Source organism: Miscanthus floridulus, chromosome 1, assembly GCF_019320115.1.
Source record: "Miscanthus floridulus cultivar M001 chromosome 1, ASM1932011v1, whole genome shotgun sequence".
Taxonomy (NCBI): Eukaryota; Viridiplantae; Streptophyta; class Magnoliopsida; order Poales; family Poaceae; genus Miscanthus; species Miscanthus floridulus.
In genome coordinates this window covers 142,068,830-142,079,298 of record NC_089580.1, presented here as the reverse complement: position 1 = coordinate 142,079,298, position 10,469 = coordinate 142,068,830, and the positions used below count along the sequence as shown (strand labels likewise).

The following is a 10,469-nucleotide window of genomic DNA, read 5'->3' as shown; positions in this document are numbered from 1 at the left end:
CTCGCGGATAAGAGACGAGGGCTAACAAACAAAGCCCCTCGCCGAAAACCCCACGCGAGCTCCCACTCCCATCCGGTCCCAATCCATGGCAACCGCCACCGCCACCTCTTCCTCCTCGCTGACCACTCCTCTCCTCCGCCCGAACCCCAATACCAACCCCACTCCCAGATCTCTCCAACTCCTCAGGTTTCTGTCCGCTTCCTTCGCCTTCCTCTTCCCGCCCTCTCTGCCGGCCCTAACTTTCCATCCGCGTCTTGCAGGAGCAGGAGGTGCGCTCGTGCCGTGACTGCCGCTGTAGCCGGAGGCGCGGTGCCTTACGGGGCTGCTCCGCGGCGCGGGATTTGGTCGATCAGGTGGAATTTGTCTTGAGCCCCTTCGAGCTTCGCGCCGTCTGCCTGAAATGGGCTTCGTTAGGTGCCACGGGGTTTCTGATGTTGCTTGTGCCTGTGTTAGGGATGACTTGGTGGTGCCGAGGTCGCCGTACTTCCCAGTAGAGTCTGCGGCAGGGCAGGAGCGTGGGCCGTCGCCCATGGTGATGGAGCGGTTCCAGAGCGTCGTCAGTCAGCTTTTCCAGCACGTACGATGGCACTGTATTTTGTACGAGTGTTTGGCCTCCTTACTAGGATGTGTTTTACTGGATTGTATTGTGAGGTTTATGTGCCTATATATCTGTCTCTGTGTAGAGGATTATCCGGTGTGGTGGCCCTGTTGAGGATGATATGGCCAACATCATTGTAGCACAGCTGCTCTACCTCGACGCTATTGATCCCACTAAGGTGAAAACGAAGGGGAAAACTGTTTGCTGCTGTAATTCCCATGTGAATAGAGCATGCTTGTGCTTTCAATGAACCTTTGTTTGTTGATGCCAGACAGTGAACCACCATTGTAGTACTAAACTTTGTATAGTGCTTCTTTAACTTTCTGTGGTGCGCAATTGGGTTATACCATTGTGACCACTGAACTTGTAGGTTTAGCCAATGTTGCCATTTCATCTAGCTAGGGACTCAACTACATAACAATTATATATTCAAACATGGTTTCTTACTTCCATCTAGTGCTTGATTCTTGTCAATTTTCCTGTAGGATATCATTATGTATGTGAATTCGCCAGGAGGGTCAGTGACAGCTGGTAATAGCTCATCTAACAGAGTGTGTTTGCGTTAGCTGCTTCAGTTAAATACTAATGCATTTTCGTTTTCTGTTAGGAATGGCTATATTTGATACAATGAAGCACATCAGGCCTGATGTATCCACTGTTTGTATCGGACTAGCTGCAAGGTACTGAACACAAATTCTGCTGAATGATCATCAATTGATTCAGTGCTTTGTTCATGATCTTCATCTTCATGTTTGACTATTTCAGTCTGGATTTATTTTCCCTATGTAGTTAATTCTGTTCTCAATGTGGAAAGCACAATTCATCCTTTGTGTTTGCAGTAATTGAAATGTTCAGTTCATAGTAACCTGCTTAGTCTGGGATTTGGGATTGTAGTAACTAGAATGTTTATGGCCTTGGTTGTGCTAGTATAGTTCTTGTTCGCAGACAAGACTTGCATGGCGTGAGTTTTTTAAACTACCATAGTACCGTATCTTCAGTTAAGTAGGTGAGTTCTCAAATTACACAATTGTCAACTCCAGATGGATAAAGCAGCAATGTGCTTTTTATTTTGCATACTTGCCCTGTGTTGAGGTTATTATTCAGCAAATTCACCTTTTGTAGCAAGCATGCTCAGTGATTATCTGCACAGAAATGCCTAGTAATTTAATTTCCATTCTAATTTTGGTACATGTAATTCTGGTATGAATAAAAGGTACGAATGAAGTATGCTTTCACGAAATAAGCATTATGTATAGCTTTTAGTATTTAATATTTTAGTGTTGCCATAGATAATTAAATATAGAATGTTAGAGATCTAATTTGTGTTTCAGTTTTACGGTTTGTTGGTGTGAACATGTTTATTATTTATTACTGAGATTCTGTGACCATTTCTTATTATTGTTTAACTCCAAATTATGTCATGCCTCACGCAATGTTATCTTTTATTACCTGGAGATTCTTACACTCTTTCTGCTGTTTGATGTTTCCTTTTGGCAGTATGGGAGCTTTTCTACTTAGTGCTGGGACCAAAGGTAACAGTAGTGATTGCTAATAAAATACATGTAGGTGTAACTTACATATCCAAGCTTCATTATAGAAGTCATAAAATTGGTGAAAATATAATGCAGGAAAGCGATACAGCTTACCAAACTCGAGGATAATGATCCATCAACCTCTTGGAGGGGCCCAAGGACAGGAGACTGATCTTGAAATTCAGGTAAACTCGCAATGTGGGACTATGGAAAATGTCATGCTTTTTCTAGACCAGTACAGCATCTTAACCAAAGATATTCTCAGTTCTCATTTCTTCTCAACAAACATCCTTATTTTCTGATTTTCATACTCAGCTGGGCTTCCGGTTGTTATATATTGCATTTTTTATCGCTATATATTGCAATATTGTTATTGTTACAGGCCAATGAGCCCCGCTTTTGGCAACCGAGTAAGAATTACAATTGTTATTTACACCAGCAGTTGCTGATCCTCAAGTTTCTGATTATTTTCTTCAGGCTAATGAGATGCTGCACCACAAGGCTAACTTAAATGGATACCTTGCATACCACACTGGGCAGCCCCTGGATAAGATCAATGTAGATACTGACCGTGACTACTTTATGAGCGCGAAAGAAGCAAAGAAGTATGGCCTTATTGATGGAGTAGTCATGAATCCCCTCAAGGCCCTTCAACCACTTCCAGCTTCCAGTTAGTCATGAAGTGTGCTAGAACTCCGTCAAACATTTTTGTTTATTGTATCAACGTTTCTGTTGGAACTGAGTTTGCACTGCGGTGTTTCTATTAGCCTGGCTACATAAATATTCTACACCCAGAGGCGTCAAAAGATTGTAAAAAACAAGATCACGGTTAGGATATCCATCCTTGGCGATGGAGATTGGAATCAAATTAACAGTATTAAAGAGCCTGGCTACATACTAATATTCCACATCCAGAGGCGTCAAAGATTGTAAAAAAAAAGATCTACGGTTAGGATATCCATTCTTGGCGATGGACATTGGAATTAAATTAACAGTATTAAAGAATTGTAGCCTGTTCGTTTGAACTTATCAGCTGGAATATACATTATTTTTCTCTTATAACAAAATAGCTTTAGCTGACTTTAATAGCAGCCGAACAAGCCCTTGGTTTCCCCGCCTATGTACTCCATCAATAACAGGGATGTCTTCCGTTTGGAATTGCGAATGGCATGTTTTATTGGGCTTACTGGCGTCGGCTGTCTGGACGTCGACGTCTGCAGTTTGTTTCGCGTGTCCCCCGCATTGAACGTCACCGGCATCGAGAAGAGGGGGAGTGTGTGGTGGATGCCTAGCCGGCGCTGGCCTGGGAAGAGGAGACACCGAGGCGAGTCAATAAAAAATAGTGAGGGAGATGTAACACCCGATCTACTTTTACAACATCTAGATGCAACATTTGCAACATACATCCGAAGGCAGATGAAACACTTGAAACATGCATATGAAACACTTGCAAAAACACATGAAAACCATTGTAAAATATATGCAACATCCAAATAAGCACACTTGCAACATAGTATGAAAAAACAGATGAAACATTTGGAACAAATGCTTTCAATATATGTGTACGACCATTGCAACATATGCAACATCCCGATCTACTTTTGCAACATCCGCATGAAAGACTTGCAACATATCTCTGAAACACTTGAAACGTATGCTTGCAACATGTCAAGCGCGACACTCTAGTGGGCGGCGACCACCATGTCTGGCGAGCCTCAAGGCAGTCGCGAAGTACGGCATGACCACGACGCCCTTGCCATCTCTAACCACAGGAGGAGATGACGAGGATGCCAGTGCCGGCGCATGCGATGAGGTGACGTATGCGGGGGAGAGGGACCTTGTACCTGTACCTGAAGCGGAAGCCATCTGAGGATATGAGCAACACCATGGGTTTGGGGAGCTTGGAGAGCGCCCACGTGGCAGCGGATGTCACGGTCACGACGGTGAGGGGCGGGCGGAGCAGGACGAAGGCCGTGGCGGCGGCGAGGGCCATGTTGAGGAGGAGCAGGAGGCTAGGGTGTGGCCACAGAGGAGGAGATGAGAACGGCGGTGGACTACGGTGAGTCGCTGGGGGTCCGGACCTCGACTGAGTGGGACGGAGACGCCATCGGGGCGATGTTTTGACTGCTAGACTTGGGGAGAGTGGGAGTGGACTGGATCTGACAGAAGCATAACATGCGTACAGCTGGTGGAGTTGGAAGGCGTCGTCCGAACATATGCCCGCACCGCAGCATTAACGATATTTATCACAGGGATGTCTTCCTTTTCTAGGTCAACAGGTAACAGTGATAACTTATGTTTTAGGCCCTATTTGGAACACAGGAATTTCACCATTCCAGGAATCGATTCATTTTCATTGACGGGAAACTATTAGTTCATTTTCAAAAAAACACAAGAAATGTGAAAGTTTCCCGTGTTCCAAAGAGGCCCTATAGAAGAGAAAAACACGGATGGAACCAGCTGGGTTTGGAAAACCATGCTATTGACCATCTTTTTGTTCGGAGTGCCAACTCAGGTTCTGCAACACAAAGTGCACGCTGTAGCAAACATATACATGAAATTCTTAATCAACAAAACCCTCCAGAGGGAGATTGTGAATTGAGGATTCTGGTCTTAACGGCAGCCAAACAAAGTGCACGCTGTTGCAAACATATAATCAGATCAGATGCTTCAAAACTCAGCAATTTTCCATCAAGTGTACTACATACAAGGGGGTATTAATAGTACCGTCCCATTTTGATTTCATCTATTATAAATAAACAACAGCCATTTACAAATCTTACGGGGTTATATAGCTTATAGCATATGCTCAGTAAGAGGAATGAGTCATCTCTTACATCCAACTTATGCACAATCCCTACTCAGAACTTGCCCTCAATGAAACCGCCCAAGCCATTTATTTTTAAGAACTTCTTGATCACAAGTGCCATAATAGCAAGAGTCAGCCCAAATGCGGCCAAGGTCAATAGCCTGTCATGCTTTGGCTTCTGGATCGCAACAGCAGGATTCTGCAGAGCCGAAGGAACTCTTGGAATGTTTTCTCTACGGCTCGCTTCAGGCACATGATGGTTGGCAACCTCAACTGCTGAGCCTTCACCAGTGTTTTCTGCAACCGGCGATTCAGATTCAGGCACAGGATGGCCACTCAAAGAGCCTGACATTGACCCAGATGTGTATTCACCTTCATCTACCTTGTCTGCATGCTCATCAGAAGAGTCAGGTGCGGGTAATCGGTTAGACTCCTCGTTTGGCACATTTGGTAACACTTGGGGGACAGAAGGAGCCTTACTGAGCATTTGCTCATGGATCTGTGGTAGAAACAGTACGTCGTTAAAAGATAGAGAAATGGCACACATTTTGTGCCTGAGGTTCGACTAGGAATTACCTCATCAATTAGTTTCTGACGCTCTGGGGAGCCAAATTTTGGCGGCGCTTCACGTGATTTTATAGCGAGTGCTCGTCTATCTTCCTTTTTGTAATCCAGCGAGCCCAATGCCCCACCAGGGTTCGTTGGCATGAATGCAATCAAGGCTACCAACGCTGTGCGGACTGCAACAAGACTTGTTTAGTTTAGCACTTAAAAGTTAAAACTTCTGTTTAACACAAAATCAAACCATTTCACATTGAATAACCAAATGTATTCCATAATAGTCACCATCTGATGATTTGCAAATACAGCAACAAGCTCATTTACAAAGAAGCATGCGGAATTAACAAATATCAAATTAACTATTTCGCCTATTTCCAAATTATAGCAACTGAACAAGAAAAAACCATTCCAATTGAAATGCAAATAAACTAAAAAAACTGCTATCGACAAATTGTTGAGTTGAAAACCAAATGTCAAAAACATTGAGTGCTTTTATAGATAGGGTCATACTAATTTAGTGAATGTACAACATACTCCAACATGCATTAGGGGCTGTTTGCTTGGCTCCCAGGCAAAGCTGCCCAGTGCAGGCATCAACCCCAGGCATCCGATTTCAGGCGGGGCCAGGATTGCTGCCTAGCAGGGTGTGAAGCAAACAAGCCCTTAATAGTTCCCAACTAAAAGTAAACATAACATACATAGAAAGTATATGTTCCTCCTTTGGTCTGGCCAAACAGATAAATACTTGCCGCAGGACAATTCCTTAAGAACCAAAGAACCATTTTCTTTTGCACCATGCTCGTATAGTGTACATAACATATGTATGCGCACTATGAAAAAAATGGTGCCAATTTATGAAAGAGTATTAAATCACTGATATGTATTGCTATAGCTAGTGAATACAAAAGAAGGGAGTTCAAAGCATGCATGAGTGAAGAAAAGCAAGACAATGGAAGACTAATATGAACTGTAGTGTTGCACATATACACACCTGATGCCTCTCAAGTAACGACCTAATGGCACTGAAAACTGCCCACCAAAAAAGCATTACAAAATTCCATACTCTCAGAAGCAAACCAACCCTAGTACCAACTAGGGTACTATTCATATATTAATCTTAAGAATGAAGAAACATATTTACTTTTGGCCTAGCCATAAGGCAAGTACTTGCCTGATGGAAATCCAAAGACCAAAAGAAAAAGAAATTTATTTTGCACCATGCTCGTATAAGCCCACAAAACCACATAAAAGTGGACGATGAATAATGGTGCCTTTCAACTTATTAGAGGGGTCTTTAGCAAACCTGACGAAGCAATTCAGCAGTCATTTATAAACAAAAGACGAAAGGTTACTCACCACTCCATGAAGGCTGCCAGTGCTCCGGGTGGTAATTAGATATGCTCAAACAAATCTTCTTCTGAATCTCAAAGCGTCCACTTGGCTGCAGCACATAGTGAAGTCAGCAACAGCTCACAAACATTGTAGTGAGATAACAGTGGGCAACTAGAACACAGATACTACCGTAAGTAGCATGAAGGACGGTGGCTTGAATGGATAATCCGAGGGTAGCTGGATCCTGCCATGATAGATTCCACCCTCAAATTCGCTCTCTCTCGGGCCAAGGATAGCAAATTGCCACTCGAAGATGTCCTCCTGCTCAAATGAATGTATTGTAAAGCTTATCAGTGTCAATCGAAAATTCGCATATTGAGATATCTTGCCAAAAATATTCCCTTCCTTCGGAGATGAAATTTAAAACATACTCCACTTGATCCGCAATCAACTACTAAACGGCAAGGTCCTACTGCTAATTGATCGCATTACCAGTTGAATTAACAGATCTAGAAAAAAAAAGAAGCAAACCGGTCAACAAATTATCGAGACCCTAAAACACCAAACACCACAATACGAGGAAATACAATCAATAATCAGTCGACATTCGATTAAGGCCTGAATAGGATCAGATCGGGCAAATTTCGTTATTAAAGTGAGCGATGGGGTTGAGATTGAGACCTCGAGGGGGAGTGCCATGAAGTCGGGTGAGGGGTTGGACTGCATCTCCTTGACCTCCTGTAGGATCCGCTTCACCGCCGGGTTGCTCCGGTTGTACTTAGCCGAGGCCGCCATCACGCCTCCTCAGGTAACCCTCTATCCTCACCGCCGCCGACCGGCGCAAGGGATGGGCAGCCTTCAAATTGGGAATCGAAGAGGAGAGAGAGAGGACGAGACACGGGAGGAAGGAGGATAGCGGAAGCGCGTTGGGATATATATATTAATATTAATTAATATTAATGAATGGGGCGTGGATAGGTCTCTGGCGCGTGGGGCAGGTGAGTAAGTTGGACCCACTAGTAGGTGACGTTTCGGTGAGAGATGACGTGGTTGGGTTGACGTGACATGGCGCGTCCCTATTGGTTGGAGGGTCGTGGGCGAATTGGTTGCGGGCGCTGTTTGTGTCAGATTAAAATCGATTCTGCTTGTTTGTGTCAGATTAAAATCCGATTTTGGGTTGTCTCTTCGGAACTGTGTGACTGTGTGTGTAGTTAAAAAAAAACGATTCTCGGTTGGCCTGCCGCGAGTGGCGAAAAAATTACACGGTGGCTGAACTGTGTGTAGTTTTTTTTACGGTGGCCGGCGATCTTTAACCGCGGGCTTGCTGACCCCTATATCCAAACAGGGCTAAGGTGTTTGGCGACATTTTTTCCCCATTTTTTAATCATTACTTAATGATAGCTTATTGAAAAGGTTTTTACAATGATCTTGTGCCGAATTAGGGCTCGTTTGGCACGGCTTCTGCCGGCTCCGGCTCTGCTACTGTAGCGCTACTGTAGCATAGAGCCGGAGGAGCCCGAAATCGTGGTTTCACCGGCTCCGGCTCTTCCCAGTTCATTTTCTGCCTCGATTTCCGAAACGGCTCCTGCTACAATGTCGCTACAGTGTCACACGCGGAGGAGCCGGAGCCTCCAGGAGCTGCGCCAAAGAGGGCCTTAATTTATACCGTGACAAAACATTCGTAAGGAAGTGTAACTTGTGCAGCGTATTCATCATACTTTTTTTTAATGCCTCTCATCTGGGCATATCTGTTCGTACACACGCACGCCCACTCAACACATGCACATCACTCACACCACCTGTATACAAACAAACATATAACTATACTCAGATTTGAAGACCGCGTCCTTCTTGAGATCACCGAAATCCACTGATTTCGTAGGCGACGGGCACGTCACAATCCCATTATGGCATCACGCGCGAGAGGCAGAAATCCTAGAAAAAATCCAGACAACAGTGAGGCACGCGAGTCGATAAGGGATCGAACTCGGGTGGGCTGCTCGCACGCCGGCGCAGCTAGCCAACCGAGCCTTGCTCGGTCCTCGCATTCATCCTACTTGGTGTGATAGTTGTGCCACCCTGTTTGGCACTTTGGCGGGATAAAACTTGTCATACCACCTTACCTATTGTGACAAGGTCGGACTTAATAAAAAAGAGGACACGTAGGTCATATATTGCTTTGAAGATGCTAGTCGGTAGAGGGGGAGTGGCTCGGCGTCATCGTTCCTGTTTTTACTTTTCTGAATTATATATTTAACCTCATCTTATATCCATGTGTATAGCAGAAAAATATTATATTAAAAATGCTAAAACTTAATTTGGAAAGGAGGGACCATGCCGAAAAGCCTCACGGTGCGTAGCTTAGTGGTTGGACACCCATCGTGCAAAGCTACGGGTCAGGAGTTCGACTCCCTTGCCTGCATGTGCATTGTTAAAAGAGTTAAATGCATCAGCGGTTCTTGAACTTGTAAGGACGTGTTATTTAGGTCCACGAACTCTCAAAATATATTTTTAGGTCCCCTATCTTGATTTTTGGTTCACCACAGGTCCATACTGTTTTATCAGCAGTATTTTGCTTACGTAGCATGCCAACATGGTGATCATTTTTACATCTAACCCCTTAGATTTACTTTTCTCTAAGGAAATAGACCCTCTCTTTTCTTCTAGACTGTCGTCCTCATCTTTTCTCATACACAATCCATGAGCCACGACTGCAGTGGCGAAACCAGCAAAACGATAAAGGAGGGCTAGACAAATGTATGGAGTACCGATAATGTGAAGCCATGTGAGAACCTTTGCTGCTAATGTGAAGCTATACCATTAGTTAAAACATATGTACTGATATGACCCTGCAGCGCTTCCTCCAGCATGCACGCACCACCGGTGTCGACCTGGACGAACTCAGATTGGTCGAAAGCTTAGCTGCAACGAATTTGCCTTTCTCCCTGGCAAAGTGGCAAATCAAATTAAAACGGAACAGCAGCACCTATAAGTGGCATCGATTCATTTCATCCACAACAGAAAAGGCTAGACTGCTGCACCTACCGGTTGCTACCTCCGATGAGGATGTCGAGGTCGGGGCGGAGCCTGGAGAGTGAGGTGGCAGTGGTCCATGGATCCCCCGACGCGGCCGGTGCCACCGAGGCCCGAGGCCGAGCATGAGCACGCGACCGGTCATCCAGGGCTTGCTCCTCCGCAACTCCGCTGGGCTTGGGTGGCGTCCATGGAGCCAGAGGGTGCTGGCACGACCACGGTGGCGAGAGCGGGAGGTGTGCACGCTCTCACGGCGATGCCCACGGCGCCCATCTCGGTACGGTGCGAAACTGTGAATGCGATGCGACGCGAGTCTCCTCTCGTCCATGACGTTTCCTCTGCTTCCAATTCCGACAGAAATCACGGGATGGAGATCTGAAATCTTCCACGCTACATGCTGGGCTGTGGCCTTGGCCGCATAGGGGGATCAAAAAGATTTCAGCCACATTGGGGGGCCGCAGCCCCTGCTAGCCCCCCTAGTTCCACCTCTTCACAGCTGCCCACCCACCCATCAGAAATAGCTCCAACACTAAGCTCGAACCCAAGACCCCTCGGCTGGCACGTCCACAGCTCGTGACCCATGGATGAGAGCCACGCTGTGATT

At 45.4% G+C, this 10,469-nt stretch overlaps 2 protein-coding genes across 4 annotated transcripts; one reads left to right on the top strand and one right to left on the bottom strand.

Moving 5' to 3' along the window:
• LOC136542717 (ATP-dependent Clp protease proteolytic subunit 5, chloroplastic-like) lies at positions 1–3,014 on the top strand. Its single transcript, XM_066535283.1, has 9 exons — positions 1–186; positions 261–353; positions 454–577; positions 684–776; positions 1,084–1,129; positions 1,206–1,278; positions 2,096–2,130; positions 2,227–2,315; positions 2,608–3,014. The coding sequence occupies exons 1-9, from the start codon at positions 86–88 to the stop codon at positions 2,803–2,805; spliced, it is 852 nt and encodes a 283-aa protein (XP_066391380.1). The 5' UTR covers positions 1–85; the 3' UTR covers positions 2,806–3,014.
• Positions 3,015–4,783: 1,769 nt separating this feature from the next.
• Positions 4,784–7,740, bottom strand: LOC136542704 (ubiquitin-conjugating enzyme E2 32-like). Of its 3 annotated transcripts, none has more exons than XM_066535261.1 (6): positions 7,514–7,740; positions 7,022–7,153; positions 6,857–6,941; positions 5,516–5,679; positions 5,312–5,438; positions 4,784–5,236 (listed from the first exon to the last, which is right to left on the bottom strand). In XM_066535261.1, exons 1-6 carry the CDS (start codon positions 7,625–7,627, stop codon positions 4,992–4,994), a joined length of 867 nt encoding a protein of 288 aa, XP_066391358.1. In that variant the 5' UTR covers positions 7,628–7,740; the 3' UTR covers positions 4,784–4,991. The 3 variants fall into 3 exon arrangements, with proteins under 3 accessions (XP_066391358.1, XP_066391368.1, XP_066391350.1); XM_066535271.1 differs by having other exon boundaries at positions 5,322–5,438; XM_066535253.1 differs by having other exon boundaries at positions 4,784–5,438.
• Positions 7,741–10,469: the final 2,729 nt, after the last annotated feature.

Excerpts from the sequence above, each read along its gene's own strand:
- LOC136542717 (XM_066535283.1), top strand. The coding sequence starts at position 86 with ATGGCAACCGCCACCGCCACCTCTTCCTCCTCGCTGACCACTCCTCTC. Across the intron at positions 187-260 it reads AGATCTCTCCAACTCCTCAG|GAGCAGGAGGTGCGCTCGTG; the intron begins GTTTCTGTCCGC and ends CGCGTCTTGCAG. Across the intron at positions 354-453 it reads CGCGGGATTTGGTCGATCAG|GGATGACTTGGTGGTGCCGA; the intron begins GTGGAATTTGTC and ends TGCCTGTGTTAG.
- LOC136542704 (XM_066535253.1), bottom strand. The coding sequence starts at position 7,627 with ATGGCGGCCTCGGCTAAGTACAACCGGAGCAACCCGGCGGTGAAGCGG. Across the intron at positions 7,154-7,513 it reads TCATGGCACTCCCCCTCGAG|GAGGACATCTTCGAGTGGCA; the intron begins GTCTCAATCTCA and ends TCATTTGAGCAG. Across the intron at positions 5,439-5,515 it reads GTCAGAAACTAATTGATGAG|ATCCATGAGCAAATGCTCAG; the intron begins GTAATTCCTAGT and ends TTTCTACCACAG.